The sequence below is a fragment of the Pristiophorus japonicus genome, chromosome 1 (assembly GCF_044704955.1).
Source record: "Pristiophorus japonicus isolate sPriJap1 chromosome 1, sPriJap1.hap1, whole genome shotgun sequence".
Lineage (NCBI taxonomy): Eukaryota > Metazoa > Chordata > Chondrichthyes > Pristiophoridae > Pristiophorus > Pristiophorus japonicus.
Genome location: NC_091977.1, coordinates 487,820,676 through 487,839,515, shown reverse-complemented (window position 1 = coordinate 487,839,515; position 18,840 = coordinate 487,820,676). Strand labels below are relative to the sequence as shown.

The following is an 18,840-nucleotide window of genomic DNA, read 5'->3' as shown; positions in this document are numbered from 1 at the left end:
CATCCACTATCTCTGCTGCTACTTCTCTTAAGACCCTAGGATGTAAACCATCAGGTCCAGGGGACATCTGCCTTTAGTCCCAATATTTTACCAATATACTACATTAGTGATAGTGATAGTATTAAGTTCCTCCCTTCCTATAGCCCCTTGATTATCCACTATTGGGATGTTTTTAGTGTCTTCTACCGTAAAGACCGATATAAAATATTTGTTCAATGTCTCTGCTATTTCCCTGTTCTCCATTATTAATTCCCCAGTCTCATCCTCCAGGGGACCAACATTTACTTTTGCCACTCCTTTCCTTTTTATGTACTTGTAGAAACTCTTATTATCTGTTTTTATATTTCGTGCTAGTTTACTTTCATAATCTACCCTCTTTTAATCATATTTTTAGTCGTTCTCTGCTGGCTTTTAAAAATTTCCCAATCCTCTGGCCACCCATTAGTCTTGGCCACATTGTATGCCTTTGTTTTCAATTTGACACCCTCCCTTATTTCCTTAGTTAGCCACAGATGATTATCGCTTCTCTTACAGTCTATCCTACTCATTGGGGTATATTTTTGTTGCGAGTTCTGAAATATCTCCTTAAATGTCTGCCACTGCTCATCAACCATCCGATTCTTTAGTCTATTTTCCCAGTCCACTTTAGCCAACTCTGCCCTCATACCTTTGTAGTCTCCTTTATTTAAGCTTAGGACACTGTTTGAAAATCAACTTTCTCTCCCTCCAACTGAACTTGAAATTCAACCATATTATGATCACTGATTCCGAGAGGATCTTTTACTATGAGATCATTTATTAATCCTGCCTCATTACACAGTACTAGATCTAAGATAGCCTGCTCCCTGGTTGGTTCCGCAATGTACTGTTCAAGGAAACTATCTCAGATATCCTCTATGAACCCCTCTTCAAGGCTACCCTGGCCAATTTGCTTTGTCCAATCAATATGAAGATTAAAATCACCCATGATTATTGCCATTCGTTTTTTACAAGCCTCCATTATTTCTTGTTTTATACTCCGTCCAACCGTATAGCTACTGTTAGGAGGCCTGTAGACTACACCCACCAGCGACTTTTTTCCTTTATTATTTCTTATCTCCACCCAACCTCTTGATCCTCTGAGCCAATATAATTTCTCACTAATGCACTGATCCCATCCTTTATTAACAGAGCTACCCCACCTCCTTTTTCTTTCTGTCTGTCCTTCCGAATTGCCAAATACCCCTGAATATTTAGTTCCCAGTCCTGGTCACCTTGCAACCATGTCTCTGTAATGGCTATCAGATCATACCCGTTAAAGACGAGTGGTGTACATGGTTGCATTCTCTAATGACAGGGTGAACATGGATAGGCCCGATACTTGATTTATTTTTGTGTTATGAGTTTAGGACTTGAGTACACAATCTAGACTAACACTGCAGTGCTCTACTGAGGGAGTGCTACATTGCCAAAAGGTGGTGGTGATTACATGAGACTTTAAACCAGGGCCTTGTCTACCTATTAAGGTAGATATTAAATACTCTAAAAAAGTTAAAGCAACAATTTTTTTCCTAGGCTATTTTGATTGCCCCCACCACTCAAAAGCACTGACTCGCACTTGGTGCAGCCTCCGGGCCATTGGGAATTCCTTTGCTACTTCTTCCAAAATGGCCATTTCAAATATCGTGTGCCCAAAAAATTATACAGTATTGGAAGTAGAGCAGGAAGCTCTCCTCTTTTCCTGGCCAGCATTCAGCCCTTAATCAACAGCATCAAAAATACATATTCGCTGATTTCTCAGCTTAGCACTGTTTATGGAATCATGCAGTGTACACAATGGTTGCTGCTTTTTACTGCATAACAATAGTCAGTGCACGCCCAAATATGAGATATAAGGCACCATATAAATACAAGTCTTTCTTTCTGTTGGTGCCTTGCAAGGCAAAGCAAAGCATCATCGGACATTAAGCGGGTGACTTCAATAAAATGTAAAATTGGGTGGGATGTAAAATGCCAATCCAATCCCATCAGTTTTCTGCCAGGCTGGTTAGGTTAAAATTAACCCCTTAAAAAAAGTTAAAGCAGCAATTTTTTTTCTCGGCTATTTTGATTGCCCCCACCACTCAAAAGCACTGACTCGCACTTGGTGCAGCCTCCAGGCCATTTGGAAGCCCTTTGCTACCTCTTCCAAAATGGCCATTTCAAATATCGTGAGCCCAAAAAACTACTTTATTCTCCAGCGGGCCATGTACTCTACCTCCAATGTGACGTTGTTTGATTGTCCATCATTAGTTATGGACAAAGTACAATTTAGATTTAACTTTGTCATATGCTCGGCAAAGCTTAATTGACATTATGGATGACTGAAAGTCTTAGTCAATAGAATATTGTATTTAACTGCATTTGGGTCACTGAATTGGGACCTTGTAGAGCTGTAAAGGTTATGTGCACTGACAGAAACAGCCGGCAGGCATTACGTTTGATGCATTGTGAAGTGCTCCATTGATCCACTGAGTTTAAAGGAATACTATGACGCTTTCCCTCATTTCTGTGGAGAATTTTTTTCTCTCTGTTCTGCCTACTAATGGAAGGGCGGCTTCACAGCTGCTAGCTTCTAGTATGGCATTCAAATGGCAACTCGTCATCTGTAAGGCTTGACAGTAAGCATCAGCACACACAGCTGAATCCAATCGCGACCTATCCTGAGATTTACTCTTTCCAGAGGGAGATGCTGGATGGCAATTAAGGGTGAGAAACCTGACTGAATTATAAATCCAGGGGTAATTAGACCATTGTAGAACTTGCCCGATTTTCGTTTCATCAGTGGAACAAAAATGGAGCAGGTTCTATAAAGAGTGGGCGATCCACTCTGCCAAATTAGTACTCAGGTAGTGAAATTGAAAATGACCCCATTTGTGATCTTTATACACTAGTTTGCCATAATGCTACAAAGAGAAAACTGTGGAAATCTTCTGAGCAGTAACATGCTGATTGATGCCAATCATTTTACCTCGGCTGCCATGGCTCTTTGACTCTCAGGTGGAGTCAGCCCTAGAATCATTGGCTTCTTCAATGCTTTGCCATATTCCTGTTGCAATAGAATTTGAAATGTTTTCAAAGCATGAATTAATTTAAGCTCTACTATAAAGTGCAGTGATCAGTAGGGTATCTATGAAGAACAGTCTACTGCGTGAAATATAAGTAGTTTAATCCTGATAAGCACTCATTCTCAGAGAAATGTAATGCCGTGATGAAAATTCTGCTTAGCTCAAGATTTCTACATTGCTTTTGAGAAAAATTAAGAAATAAAATTTTTTTTTTACCTCTACTTATTTGTCACTTACAAAGTGAACAAGTCCACCGGCGTGAAGGGCCATGGTTAAAGGTTGAAAAGAGTCAAAGAAAAGATTTGGTTTGGGTGGCAGTGCAAAATAGCCGATAGCGAATTGGCCGTTCCATTTGCGCTCCTACAGATTTTCTTATGGAAAAGAAAATAGGGTTGCCGATCATCACTCATTTTTCTGAAGAAATTATACATTAATGAGGCAAACCAGGTAGACGTGTCAGCCTTTGTTCAGTGGTAGCTGAGAAGGTTCTGAGTTCAAACCCCAGTCCAGGAACTGAGCACATAATCTAGGCTGCCACTTTAGTGCAGTACTAAGGGAGTACTAAGGGAGTGCTGTACTGTCAGAGGTGCCGTCTTTCAGATGAGACACTAAATTGAGGTCCATCTGGCATCACAGGTGGACGTAAAAGTTACCATGGCACTATTCGAAAAAGAGGCTGGGAGTTCTCCCTGGAGTCCTGACCAACATTAATCCCTCAACCAATGCCGAAGATAAATGACCTTGTAATTTATTTCATTGCTGTTTGTAGAGCCTCCTGTGCATAGATTGGCTGCTGCATTTCCTACATCACAATAGTGAATACACACTTCAAAATGTTTAAATTTACCAAAAGAAGCATACCCTTTGTCTATCACAATGAACCCTTTTTTGCTTTGCAACCAATTTATTTTCATGAAGATTTTATTTCACAGTTAAGACCTGACCAAGTGTTTGTTTTGTTTTGCTTTTATAGGAAGTGTGTACAGAGAATGTACCGAAAATGGAACATGGGCCTCTAGAATCAATTACTCCCACTGTGAGCCCATCTTAGAGGAAAAGGTTAGTCTTGTCTACTAGTTATAAAAAGTCATGAGATCGATGATCAGCCATGATCTTATTGAATGGTGGAGCAGGCTCGAGGGGATGTTTGGCCTACTCCTATTTCTTGTGTTCTTATGTTCTTAAGTCATTGTTAACAGTAGCACTGTCTTTTACCTCAAACCATATGTATCTGTTTTTTTCTATGTAAGGATACATATCCCTCTTGTCATTATAACTTCCGGATCACCTGCAGACCTTGCCCAACATCTACAGCCAAGGAGGGGGTTGGGTGACCCGCTCCCAACCTTCATCTATTCCACTGTTGAGCTGACTGCCAACAGAGGAAGAGTTCAGTGCTCAATTCTTCCTCCCGTTCACCCCACCCCACCCCCCGCCTCCTCACCTTTCCCATCTCCTATTGCAGAAGGGCTGTGATTGAAGAGCAGAGTGCTGAGCATGACCTAACATTTCATGCACCCCATGCTGGAAATACATCACCTTCCCATAATTGTAGTTGTTACAGTCCTCATAAAGGACACCCCATGGATCTTCAGGTGAGGAAGCTTGGTCTCTGAGGACCCAATTCATAGGAACATATTAATTGCGAGACAAAGAAAGACAGCGGTTCATTCAGTTTGCCTTCTATCATTCTAGTAGTCGCATGATATAATGACAATGGAGTTGTTGACTAATAACTGTAATTAATCTCTATCAATTAGTCTACAGATCCAGAATTGACACGAGAAAACCCTCAGTGGTGGAGAGCTTTGGGAGCCATGGGCTAGAACCTCCACTTTTTTTGCATGCTTAACGCCCACTTAATGCTCATTTTACCACTGAAATGATGTATAACGCCCATATATCACCCATTTTGGCACAAAATGGAAACTGCCGTGCTTTTTTAGGAGACTTATCACCGAGCGTTACTTTCCCCATGTGCTTAACGGCAGGAAAAAATATTACCGCCTGCCCACTTTTTTTGGGCGGAATCAGCAGAATGGGCGAAATCAACGGCCATAATATCACCCAGCGTTACTTTCTGTACGGAATTAACGCCGAGATTCAATATTACCACCTACCCACGGTTTTTTGTCGTAAAGAGCATATTTACCCAAACTAGCGGCCATGGAGATCGCACATCGTCAATTTCACTACCTCGCACACATATTGCCCAGAATATCGCTCACTCAAAAAATTGCCCACAAAAAGTGGAATTAACCAGAACGAACACCAATGGTGTGCCTGGCATTTGTTAAATCCCACTCTTACGTGAGGAGCTGTTATCGGAAAGATTTGCCTGAAAGAGCGCTGATGTGAGTGACAACGCTGACACACAGCTGTTTGTGTGCAACTCAGACATCAATGGTGCCCATCATCTTGGTGCCAGTTAAAGTTTACGTTGATTGATGTAAAGTTGTATTTAACCCTTTCATGGTAAGGAATCACCAGTGTGTAACGGTCCAGCTATCTGAGACAATGCGCAGCAAGGTTATGTTCAATAACAAAAGTTTAATAGCAACATTGGTCTGAAATCATAAGTATCACAGCCAATAACACCCAACCCCCGCCCACACCCCACTTTTTCCACCATTAACATAAATCACATGTTCAACATGTCCAGCAACACAAAATACAAAGACAAAGCAGGAGCGTGGTGCCCAGCCCCCATACATTGCCACAAATTACATACTCCCAGATGGAGATATAACACAATCATCATCTGTACACTTGCACCTCACTTTCATTCCGCCCTCTCCTTCTCCCCACCTCTACCCCTTCCCCTCCTCACTCCACGGCACCTGCCGAGGAGCACTTCAGGTGGTGCCTCATTGGGGGGGATGAAGACAGATGCGGTGGTTGCACGGTTATGGGAGCGGGGGGTGCCGAAGGGGCAACATTCTCTGATGCAAAAGCAGGATCTTGGTCTTTGCTCTCATCTGTCGTTCACAGTGGTGGTGTGGAACCTCGGAGTAGAGTGCCATGCTAGGGGACCACTGGGAGGCCTGTGGCAGCAGTGTTCCTAGCTATTACATCCAGGGACTCCGCCATGCACGGAATGTACTCATGGTGGCCAGGTGTCGGGATATGCCCCCCAAAGCTTCGATGAGCTGGTTACCAATATCTACAGTCCTCCTGGACAACTGTACCATCTCTCCGCTGTCATGCCGTGCTCGTGGAACAGACCTGCCGCATCCACGAGGTCTCCGCAGGGTAGGCACCGTCCTGGGGAAAAATGGGCTGCCCTGTGGAGAGTTGCTTGGGGCCGGTGCCTCCAGAGTGGAGGTGGGAATGACCAGAGGACCACTAGATGGCCTTGGGTGGAATGGCTTCTGGAGTGGCGATGCAGGTTCTTCCACGCTCTCATCCGTCGAGAACAGACCTAGTGGATTGATGGACGAGAATCGGAGCTCCTCAGCACCAGATGTAGTAGGATTGTCTGCCGACTCCCGCCCCGCTCCCCCACCTTCTGGCCTCTGTGGTCTTGCCAGGGGCCGCACTGCTGGCTGAGCTGCAAAACACAAATGAGGTTATTAAAGAAGAAAGGGGTGCTAGGGTGACGAGGTGAGTCCAGCGCTACACACAGCATATGCACGACAAAAGCACCACTGCTATCAAAATCATCACAGACATCACATTTCATGACCATCAACACATTGTGCTTTGAAATGATTTTCATTAGGCTAGCATTATTTCTATGACACTTTTAGAAATCATCTATCACATATGATTGTTCGGATGTGAGTGGGTGTGGCATCTATAGACATAACATGATGCAATGGTGTAAGCTTTACTCACGTGGCATCACTTCAGGGTCTGCAGATGCGTCCGTGGCTGTCCGGGGGTGCTTCCCCACGAGTGCTAGCACTCGCTCCTCCATCTCTGTGATGTCACTGCGGACTGGTGGCCCCACCTCCCGTTCGCCTCTGCACAGACCTCATCGTCGATAGCTTCTTCTGTAAAAGGTGACAGGACGACATGGCATGGGATCATTGCGTGATATCATTGTTAGGTACTGTCACAGAGACTAATACAACACATAACCGACAGATGTAATCATGATTATTATGATTATTATCATTCTTTACCTAAAGACGAACACCGTGACCACAGGTGTTAGCGTGAATGTTTTCTTAGAAGAATCACTCAACACTCAGAGTCGGTTCCAACGCCAGATGCGGCCTTTATTAACGCTCAGCGGGGAGGAAGTCTCAGGACTGAATCCAGGCTTCTCTCCGCAGAACAAAGGGCTACATGGATTTTTATATGTTTTACAACAGTTCAATACAGTTACTCAGCCCATCACGCTGGACACAATCCAATCACAATGATTATAGATTACATATAGGTTCTTTTAACCCAATAGAATTCCCCTGGTGTCTCAGGAACTACATGTTCGGTTATTGTCAGCTCGGGTTGATTGATGACCTTGTTACAGGAGATAGTTTCTCTCTTATCTCTTTCTTCTTGGGGAATTAATTGGTTTATTATTCTTATCCTGCTTCCAAGGCATTCCTGGTAGTGGGCCTCACAGGGTTATTGCTCAGTCAGAGCTCAGTCAATAGTTCACAGCTTGACTACCGGATTTCCCATCATGCCTGGGCAGCCATTTTGTATGTGGCCACCTTTAGTCTTATATGAGTTTAAATATCCAGCAGGTGCCTAATGCCTAGTTTTATATATATATATCTAATCTCTACAACAATTCCCCCTTTCGGTAAAGGGACTAGTCCTAGTCCCCTTTTAACCGACCGTTCGACCTTTACTAGATTTTTGTGCACGGCCCAGTACTCCCTGCCTCAACGTGCTGGCCAGTCACGCGGTTTCAGGAGTCCCGGTTGCTTAAATCAAATTGACAAAGGCCAAATCCTCCTGCCCCTTTATTAGACAGGCTTGTTTAGTATCCGGGAATCGGTCCTTGGTCCCTCTTCATTGTGCGTGGTGTCTACATGCCTGGCAGGCCATTATGCCCCATGTTATCGCTAAGATCAATTGTATCCCTACCAGTATGTGTGAAATTTATTCCCCAGTCCAAGACCTTTCTCCACCAACTCTGACTTTGTAAGTCTACATCGATATCTTCTTCCAGTACTTTGATTTTAGTTTGCAGTTGGTGATATAACTTTACGGATTGACCCACTCTGAGCCTCAATTCTCGTAATACTTCGGTTAGATGTAGGATAGGGACCTGATCTGGCTCGTCATAATCCTACAAATGATCATGGAGCTGATCGGTTACCTCAATAACTTCAGGCTTCCGGCGCCTAACCTGGGTGATATGCGCTTGCCCGATCGCGACAGGTCGTAGTGGTGTAAAGCAAAAGTTTGGCTGTGGTATAGGGCACTGCAGGTCATTATACTGGTATGAACGCTCTGTGGTAGAGACGCAGTATCTTCCCTTCCCTCCGTAGCCTGCCCTCGCGAAGTGCCTGTGTGCGGGCACTATTTCTAGTACACACCCGTCGGTTTGGTTAAATTCGCACTCGTCTAGCTCACCTCGGCCCACCGGGTGAGGGCATACTGTGATTTCCCCCTTTTGCTTGCAATCTGCTAGGGAAATCCCGGTAAGTTTGTTGTTTCGACGAACGGCAGAGGTGGTGGTCAGGTAGTAGCGTATGGAGACATTTTCCCGTATTACTCCGATATTCTCTAGTTGGTATAGGGGGAATGGCCTTGAGTCCGGCGTGGCTATAGGGATCATCAAGACTATCCCTATCCCAGTGGTCCTACCCATCTGGCAATCTGGAATTGCTGGGTATACCCGGGTCAGTCCCTTCAGAGTACAATTATCCAGTGTCCCCCTTTGGTTAGCCAACTGAGCTAAATGTGAACTGTCTATCCAATCGGGTACTTCCCCGCGTTGGATCTGGTTGAGATTGTGGCGGATCTGTTCCACCATCCACAGACCATAAGCATGACAGAGTTGCCCCTGTCTTTGCTTTCCCGTATCTTCTTTTTCTCTATCAATGAGGTGATTGATAGTTTTGGCATGAGCCTCCAGGACTGAGATGCCATCCAACTGGATTTCGGCACCCTCCTTTCCTAGGTTGGCTTGGTCTTCCTGATTTTGCTCCACCCTCTCTAATAACCCCTTCATCACCCCTCTAAGCTGTTCCACCCTCTCATTTAACCCTTGTATATCTATCGAGTTTACTACGGAGGTCCCTGTATTGAAAACGGTGGCAACATCATTAACTATTTCCCTCTTCATCCTGGGGGCTAACCCCTGTCCCCAGAATCTACTGGCACCCATTGCATCGGCAGCCTGCTGCATTACAACTTTACTTAAAACATTGTACATCTTCTTTGCCTGTTCGGTGCAGTATTCCGGCATCTGGATGCCTGAGATATTGATCAGAACTGGCACAATTTCATGTTTAACATTATCATACAATAATTCCCCTTCGTTGTACATTACAATCCTATTTTCTGGTCCCTTAGTAGTTATGGGGTGGTTTTTATGGGGCGCGGTGTCGGAGGGGGTGAGAAACATATATACAATGATATTGCAGCCGCCCCCGCCTCCTTGTAATACCCACACAGCCCCATTCCCTTCTTGCGGATGACCGATTGCTGGGATTGTCCCGGAGGCGCGCAAATTATGCCGAAAGTACATTCATCGGGCCCTTTGACATCCCTCCATTTAATGCAGCTGCTCCTTATACCCGTGGAGCACTGTACACATACTCTTATTCTTATTAGGATTCTTATTAGGATTCACTTGTAACCATGCATTAAAATAAGTCCTGTCCTTGCTCCAGTCCTTGGCTGCTGGGATGCACATTCCATCGGTTAAATTAAACAAGACTCCATAGTTCATGTAGTTGTTTATTTCCAGCGTGCTCTGCTGTCCGTCGGTGTTGCCCAGGGTACGTGCATGTCGCAGGGCTATCCATATTACGAGTAGCGCCGTTCGTATTCCCATTCCGGTAAGTATTATCTGTAATTTTAAACAGACGGCCTGGTCGTCACCAGGGGTTAAGTTTTTTTTGCTCTACGAGTGTCCTGGTCACCCTGCAAAATCAGAAGCACAAGGTTACAATCGAACCATTTCGAGCTGAATCTGTAGGGCGTGCGCCCGTGTCTTTACCCACTTAAATATTACCCAAACTCCTATTATGACCAAGCCTGAAGCTATTCCTCCAAACATTGCTGTCTGCTTTACCGTTAGGTTGGGTTTGTGGACTACACCTACCCACCGTGGGGTACATTGGCTCTATTGCCATAGGTGATGGTGCTATGGCTGCGCACTGCACTATCCGTCTAGTCCCGTTATCTCTTCCAGCCTGTTTATCTTAGCTTTTAACTCTTCAATTTGTTTTTATTGAGTATCTATTTCTTTATTGTATCAGGCAAGTATTATTACATAAGCTAGTTCTGTTTTTATTTTTGTTTCCTCTGTTAGGTGAGTCTTTTTTTTCTATTAAGAAATCCAAATTAATAATGTTCAGTATAAAACGGCTGTCAATGGAAAGGGTTAACTCCTTTCCAGGTTTGTAAGAAGACCTGATGTCATTACGTGACTTCACGTAATCATCTGAAAAAAAAAAGTCTTTGTGCCTTCAAAACTGGCTTTGAAATTAGGAATCCGTTAAACAGCATAAATCATTAGAGTAAACTCCAATGTTTTCTTAATTTCTAATTCAAGTACTTGCCAAAGAATTTTTTTTTTTTAATTGTTTTAAAACGAGACCACAGTGGCCACACATACAATAGCAATTTTGTTCACTGAAATTCAATTTTGTTTTTTTTTAAATTTCTCTCTTTCTCCTCGTTATCTTCAAAACCCTCCTGCTTGTTTAGACTGTTCAGGACTTTTCTTGATAAACACTGTCCATTTTGGAAATCTTTTCAAACTGCATTGAAACTTTCTCATAATTTAATATTCGAATCCATGTAGAGTGTTTTTTACCTCTTCCAATTTTTTTTTTCTTCTAATTAAACCAATATCTTTTTCACAGCAAACATCAACTAGTATTTAGTAAGTTATGTCTTTTTCCATTTAGTCCGTTACATCTTTTTTTTTCTTTCTTCAAATTAGGTCTTGTATTTTACACGGAGGGTTCGTAACTCCATAAAGTTGTTAATTTAAAATTATTTGTTTACTTTCAAAGTGGCGTCTTTATCTTTTTCTCCATAACTGAAATGGAGTCCAGCTTTGAGAGTTTGAGGGCTGCCTTTCGTTATCTCAAAATGCTCCAGTTTCAAAGTCGTTACTAAAGCTTGCTGTTTTTAACATTTTCCAAAAGTCCCTTTTGCACCTTTGCAGATAGCTCGCCACTCGCCCAGAAGTTTGACCTGATCATTGCATGTTTTCTTTCGGCAAGTAAGTGAGCGTGTCAAATAAATCTTTTGCTCAACAAACCTATCCTTTATACGTTTGTTTACTTTCCTAGCTCCGTAACTTATCATCCGAATAAATCCACACCTGCGTTTCTAACTTAAATGTCTTAAAACTTCCCACATGCAGGACAACACTACAAAGGGTTAGCTAAAATAAACAGACACTTGCATTCCTCTTCCAACCAGGCTTTCAGAAAAATTCATTCCGCAGTCACAAAATCACACAGGGACTCTCACACAACGACCAGACATTTACAACAGTCTCTCTTCTTTCCTATTAATTTTTTGGATCCATGACCTTTCAGGGAATTCGTAGTTTTATCTAAATAATTCCTCACATAACTTTTGTAGTGGACTACCTGTATTGTTTTTTTTTTTTCGTTCCTTCACCCACCATTCCCGTTGTGCTGCTGGCAGGTCCCACCCTGCTCTAATCATTTTCTCCATTAGTTTCTTTTGCTTTTCCGCCAGATGGCAGGTAAGGGACCCTTCTGGTCCCCACTCGAGTTTACTTGCTTTCATGGCCATTCCTGGGTAGGACTAGAACCGTTAGGAATCTACTCTCAAAGGTCCGCTTCCTTCCTAGCGTAACTTGGAGTAGACCGTCTCCTAGCTACTGTCAGGTCACAGGTTCTGCTGTTACACAAACTTATACAATTCTTAAAACGCGTTTAAGCAATTTCCCGCAGTGCTCTACACCTCCTTAACGACTACCTACCACCGCTCGGCCCGTTGTTCCGACCCTGTTCACAGATTTGGATTCCGTTAGCCACTGTACACCGCTTGGTTCTACCCCGGGGTATTTCAAATTGCACTACTGGGTCCGGAAGATGTCTCTCGGTATCACGAACCCACGGTCCAAGTGTGTTCCCTATGCCTACTTGGTTCCTGGCCGTCACGTGGGACAAAAGTCCTCTTAATTCAGGCTCAGGCTAGGCGTTTGAGATATTAGACCACCTCCTCGTGTCGATCAACCAGCTTCCACCTTTCGCACCCTTTATACTTAAAAATTGTTTTTTATACTCACCCGGGTTTTTCCAAGGGCGTCTAGCGACTCCGGGAAATCCCGTCGACTACGCCACTGTTAGCGTGAATGTTTTCTTAGAAGAATCACTCAACACTCAGAGTCAGTTCCAACGGCAGATGCGGCCTTTATTAACGCTCAGCGGGGAGGAAGTCTCAGGACTGAATCCAGGCTTCTCTCCGCAGAACAAAGGGTTACATGGATTTTTATATGTTTTACAACAGTTCAATACAGTTACTCAGCCCATCACGGCTGGACACAATCCAGTCACAACGATTATAGATTACATATAGGTTCTTTTAACCCAATAGAATTCTCCTGGTGTCTCAGGAACTACATGTTCGGTTATTGTCAGCTCGGGCTGATTAATGACCTTGTTACAGGAGATAGTTTCTCTCTTATCTCTTTCTTCTTGGGGAATTAATTGGTTTATTATTCTTATCCTGCTTCCAAGGCATTCCTGGTAGTGGGCCTCACAGGGTTATTGCTCAGTCAGAGCTCAGTCAATAGTTCACAGCTTGACTACCTGATTTCCCATCATGCCTGGGCAGCCATTTTGTATGTGGCCACCTTTAGTCTTATATGAGTTTAAATATCCAGCAGGTGCCTAATGCCTAGTTTTATATATATATATCTAATCTCTACAACAACAAGCTTTGAGTAAAGACATTCCCGGTAAAAGTGCAAGACCTCATAGCTGCTGATAGTCACTCATGACTGTTACAAATCAAATTATATAAATACATAAGTACATGTAAATCAACGTAATACTAACTCTTGCGGATCCCACAAGGTCGTTCCATCGTTTGCGGCATTGGTTGCCCTCACGCACCTCGTTGGGCGCCAACGAGACCACCTCTGGTATCTCGGTCCATATCCTGTGGTATACCATTGGGGTGGGCCTCCCACACCCTCCCTGTGTCAAATCACCCTAGTGTAGCTCAACCTCCTGCAGGAGGGTGGCATTTGCCTCATCCGAGAACCTCCTGGCTCTTCTGCCAATGTGCTCATCTCTCCAGAGTCAGTCTCCACAGTGTATTGTGATGCCTTCTCCTCTCTCTCCATTATAGGGCAGATTCGGTCAAATATGTGGCTGGTAATAGCTAATTTTTGTTTGCCTACTTGCTGTGAAGCCATAAATTCTCCCTCCTTCGTTCCAAAGCAGCCACACCACACCCAGCCACGCCTTCAGTCCCTCTGAGCTCCCTCTCTCTCTGTCTCCGCTTCTGTGCATGTCATGGTGACCCTTGACCTCCAGAATGGCAGGAATCTTGCATTGCCATGCGTTGCTAAGGACGGCAACACTTTACGGCAGACGGTCAAAAAATTTAACGTTACCGCCCATTTGATTACGCTCACAGTAATGCCCATTTTCAAAAATGTAAACTAGGTAAACTGGATGAGAAGCCGGCGATCTGAAAACCCTTTTTTAATGCCAACGCCGGAAATAACACCCATTTTTCGGCGATAAGGTTCTAGCCCCTGTTCCCTGCAAAGTCACCTGTTCCTCCCAAGCTAGCTACACTTAGCACATACCATCCATCAAATTACTCAAATACTTCATCCCTAAATATTATTTTCTGAAAGAAATCTATCTAATGAGGTCTGTCTATCATGAGTAGGTGTGGCATTGAAAAGAAAAGGTGAACTTTTGACAAATACTTTTGACCCCAGACAAGCTATCTTACTTCCATGAATTAGGTGCATAAGCCGGTATGTGTCTGAGATGAAGTCACTTGTGTATCACAATGTGAGGTGCACCTACTGTTTAAAGATCAGACCTAAGGGTTTTTTTTTGTGAAAGGGTGAAGACAAGTTCTAAATGGGTGCTGTGCTAATAAGACACGTTGTTTGAAAGCTTCGATATCGAATATAATTTTGGTCCTAATTGCTGATTACTTTAATGTATGCTCCTGTGTGTATGCTCACAGGTTTGCAGAGCTGTTGCATTGTGAGTGGCTTAGCCAATTACCTGATGTTCACAAGACTCAATAAAATGCCAGTCAGTTGGGTCTAGGTCGTCCACAGTGAGTTATGCAGTGAGTTATGTGAGCCGAGTGAATGGAACTGATAATGTGGATTGTGATTGTTACACCTTTGTTAATAAACCAATTAGTTATTAAAAGTAATGGGTTGCTATGAATTATTAAGCAAAGAACCCATGAACACATTACAATTACCATAATTTGAACTTGCTTAATGTGCTAAATCAGACATTTGAAGATTTAGCACTCAAGTGCTGATTAGACGCAATTGTCGTGGAGCAGTGTATGTGGAATCTAGTCCCCCACTTCCACTGAAGGTATGGAGTGCATTGGCTAAGAGCGGCACATTTCAGGATGTCTCAGGAACCAAGTGAGAGGGTGCACACGTTCTCATATGCGGCACTGGAGGGCCTGGTGGAGGAGGGATGTCCTGTACCTGCAGGGGGGAAGGATTCCACCTCACCCTCCTGTCCCTCCTGTCCCTCTCTCCTGCAGTAGCTGGTGCTGCTCTGCCTGGCCTCATGTCCTCTTCCCATTCCTGCTGCAGGGGAACCCCTCGCAAAATGCTGATGACCAAGCACTCCCTTTCTGCTGGTGAATCCTATAAGGTGTCCAATAAGGTACAGTAGCATAACACTTACTATTGTAGGTTAGGTCCTCAGAAAATTTCCAGAATAAATGTTGATAGAGTGTTGGTGAAGTCTTGAAAACATGTCCAAGACAGTCTTCCGTAGTGTTTCAAAAGTCATAGAAACATAGAAAATAGGTGCAGGAGTAGGCCATTCGGCCCTTCTAGCCTGCACCGCCATTCAATGAGTTCATGGCTGAACATGCAACTTCAGTACCCCCTTCCTGCTTTCTCGCCATACCCCTTGATCCCCCCAGTAGTAAGGACTTCATCTAACTCCCTTTTGAATATATTTAGTGAATTGGCCTCAACAACTTTCTGTGGTAGAGAATTCCACAGGTTCACCACTCTCTGGGTGAAGAAGTTTCTCCTCATCTCGGTCCTAAATGGCTTACCCCTTATCCTTAGACTGTGACCCCTGGTTCTAGCCTCCCCCAACATTGGGAACATTCTTCCTGCATCTAACTTGTCTAAACCCGTCGGAATTTTAAACGTTTCTATGAGGTCCCCTCTCATTCTTCTGAACTCCAGTGAATACAAGCCCAGTTGATCCAGTCTTTCTTGATAGGTCAGTCCCACCATCCTGGGAATCAGTCTGGTGAACCTTCACTGCACTCCCTCAATAGCAAGAATGTCCTTCCTCAAGTTAGGAGACCAAAACTGTACATAATACTCCAGGTGTGGCCTCACCAAGGCCCTGTACAACTGTAGCAACACCTCCCTGCTCCTGTACTCAAATCCCCTCGCTATGAAGGCCAACATGCCATTTGCTTTCTTAACCGCCTGCTGTACCTGCATGCCAACCTTCAATGACTGATGTACCATGACACCCAGGTCTCGTTGCATCTCCCCTTTTCCTAATCTGACACCATTCAGATAATAGTCTGTCTCTCTGTTTTTACCACCAAAGTGGATAACCTCACATTTATCCACATTATACTTCATCTGCCATGCATTTGCCCACTCACCTAACCTATCTAAGTCACTCTGTGGCCTCATAGCATCCTCCTCGCAGCTCACACTGCCACCCAACGTAGTGTCATCCGCAAATTTGGAGATACTACATTTAATCCCCTCGTCTAAATCATTAATGTACAGTGTAAACAGCTGGGGCCCCAGCACAGAACCTTGCGGTACCCCACTAGTCACTGCCTGCCATTCTGAAAAGTACCCATTTACTCCTACTCTTTGTTTCCTGTCTGACAACCAGTTCTCAATCCACATCAGCACCCTACCCCCAATCCCATGTGCTTTAACTTTGCACATTAATCTCTTGTGTGGGACCTTGTCGAAAGCCTTCTGAAAATCCAAATATATCACATCAACTGGTTCTCCCTTGTCCACTCTACTGGAAACATCCTCAAAAAATTCCAGAAGATTTGTCAAGCATGATTTCCCTTTCACAAATCCATGCTGACTTGGACCTATCATGTCACCTCTTTCCAAATGCGCTGCTATGACATCCTTAATAATTGATTCCATCATTTTATCCACTACTGAGGTCAGGCTGACCGGTCTATAATTCCCTGTTTTCTCTCTCCCTCCTTTTTTAAAAAGTGGGGTTACATTGGCTACCCTTCACTCGATAGGAACTGACCCAGAATCAATGGAATGTTGGAAAATGACTGTCAATGCATCCGCTATTTCCAAGGCCACCTCCTTAAGTACTCTGGGATGCAGTCCAACAGGCCCTGGGGATTTATCGGCCTTCAATCCCATCAATTACCCCAACACAATTTCCTGACGAATAAAGATTTCCCTCAGTTCCTCCTCCTTACTAGACCCTCTGACCACTTTTATATCCGGAAGGTTGTTTGTGTCCTCCTTAGTGAATACCGAACCAAAGTACTTGTTCAATTGGTCTGCCATTTCTTTGTTCCCCGTTATGACTTCCCCTGATTCTGACTGCAGGGGTCCTACGTTTGTCTTTACTAACCTTTTTCTCTTTACATATCGATAGAAACTTTTGCAATCCGTCTTAATGTTCCCTGCAAGCTTCTTCTTGTACTTCATTTTCCCTGCCCGAATCAAACCTTTTGTCCTCCTCTGCTGAGTTCTAAATTTCTCCCAGTCCCCAGGTTCGTTGCTATTTCTGGCCAATTTGTATGCCACTTCCTTGGCTTTAATACTATCCCTGATTTCCCTTGATAGCCACGGTTGAGCCACCTTCCCTTTTTTATTTTTACGTCAGACAGGAATGTACAATTGATGTAGTTCATCCATGCGGTCTCTAAATGTCTGCCATTGCCCATCCACAGTCAACCCCTTAAGTATCATTCGCCAATCTATCCTAGCCAATTCACGCCTCATACCTTCAAAGTTAGCCTTCTTTAAGTTCTGGACCGTGGTCTCTGAATTAACTGTTTCATTCTCCATCCTAATGTAGAATTCCACCATATTATGGTCACTCTTCCCCAAGCGGACTCGCACAACGAGATTGCTAATTAATCCTATCTCATTACACAACACCCAGTCTAAGATGGCCTCCCCCCCTAGTTGGTTCCTCGACATATTGGTCTAGAAAACCATCCCTTATGCACTCCAGGAAATCCTCCTCCACCGTATTGCTTCCAGTTTGGTTAGCCCAATCTATGTGCATATTAAAGTCATCCATTATAACTGCTGCAACTGTATTGCATGCACCCCTAATTTCCTGTTTGATGCCCTCCCCAACATCACTACTACTGTTTGGAGGTCTGTACACAACTCCCACTAACGTTTTTTGCCCTTTGGTGTTCTGCAGCTCTACCCATATCGATTCCACATCATCCAACCGAATGTCCTTCCTAACTATTGCGTTAATCTCCTCTTTAACCAGCAATGCTACCCCACCTCCTTTTCCTTTTATTCTATCCTTCTTGAATGTTGAATACCCCTGGATGTTGAGTTCCCAGCCCTGATCATCCTGGAGCCACGTCTCTGTAATCCCAATCACATCATATTTGTTAACATCTATTTGCACAGTTAATTCATCCATCTTATTACAGATACTCCTTGCATTAAGACACAAAGCCTTCAGGTTTGTTTTTTTCACACCCTTTGTCCTTTTAGAATTTTGCTGTACAGGTGCCCTTTTTGTTCTTTGCCTTGGGTTTCTCTGCCCTCCACTTTTCCTCATCTCCTTTCTGTCTTTTGCTTTTGTCTCCTTTTTGTTTCCCTCTATCTCCCTGCATTGGTTCCCATCCCCCTGCCATATTAGTTTAACTCCTCCCCAACAACACTAACACACACTCCCCCTTGGACATTGGTTCCGGTCCTGCCCAGGTGCAGACCGTCCGGTTTGTACTGGTCCCACCTCCCCCAGTACCGGTTCCAATGCCCCAGGAATTTGAATCCCTCCCTGCGGTACCACTGCTCAAGCCACGTATTCATCTGCGCTATCCTGCGATTCCTACTCTGACTATCACGTGGCACTGGTAGCAATCCCGAGATTACTACTTTTGAGGTCCAACTTTTTAATTTAGCTCCTAGCTCCTTAAATTCGTTTTGTAGGACCTCATCCCTTTTTTTACCTATGTCGTTGGTACCAATGTTCACCTCGACAACTGGCTGTTCTCCCTCACTTTTTAGAATGTCCTGCACCCGCTCCGAGACATCCTTGACCCTTGCACCAGGGAGGCAACATACCATCCTGGAGTCTCGGTTGCGGCCGCAGAAACGCCTATCTATTCCCCTCACCATTGAATCCCCTATCACTATCGCTCTCGCACTCTTTTTCCTGCCGTCCTGTGCAAC

At 44.1% G+C, this 18,840-nt stretch overlaps 1 protein-coding gene across 1 annotated transcript in view; it reads left to right on the top strand.

The window, feature by feature from the left end:
- Positions 1 to 18,840, top strand: part of LOC139260261 (corticotropin-releasing factor receptor 2) — a 203,852-nt gene that overhangs the window by 77,509 nt on the left and 107,503 nt on the right. Inside the window, exon 3 of the mRNA XM_070876645.1 lies at positions 4,060 to 4,145. Within this exon, the coding sequence (XP_070732746.1) occupies positions 4,060 to 4,145 (86 nt within the window). The remainder of the gene's footprint in view (positions 1 to 4,059; positions 4,146 to 18,840) is intronic.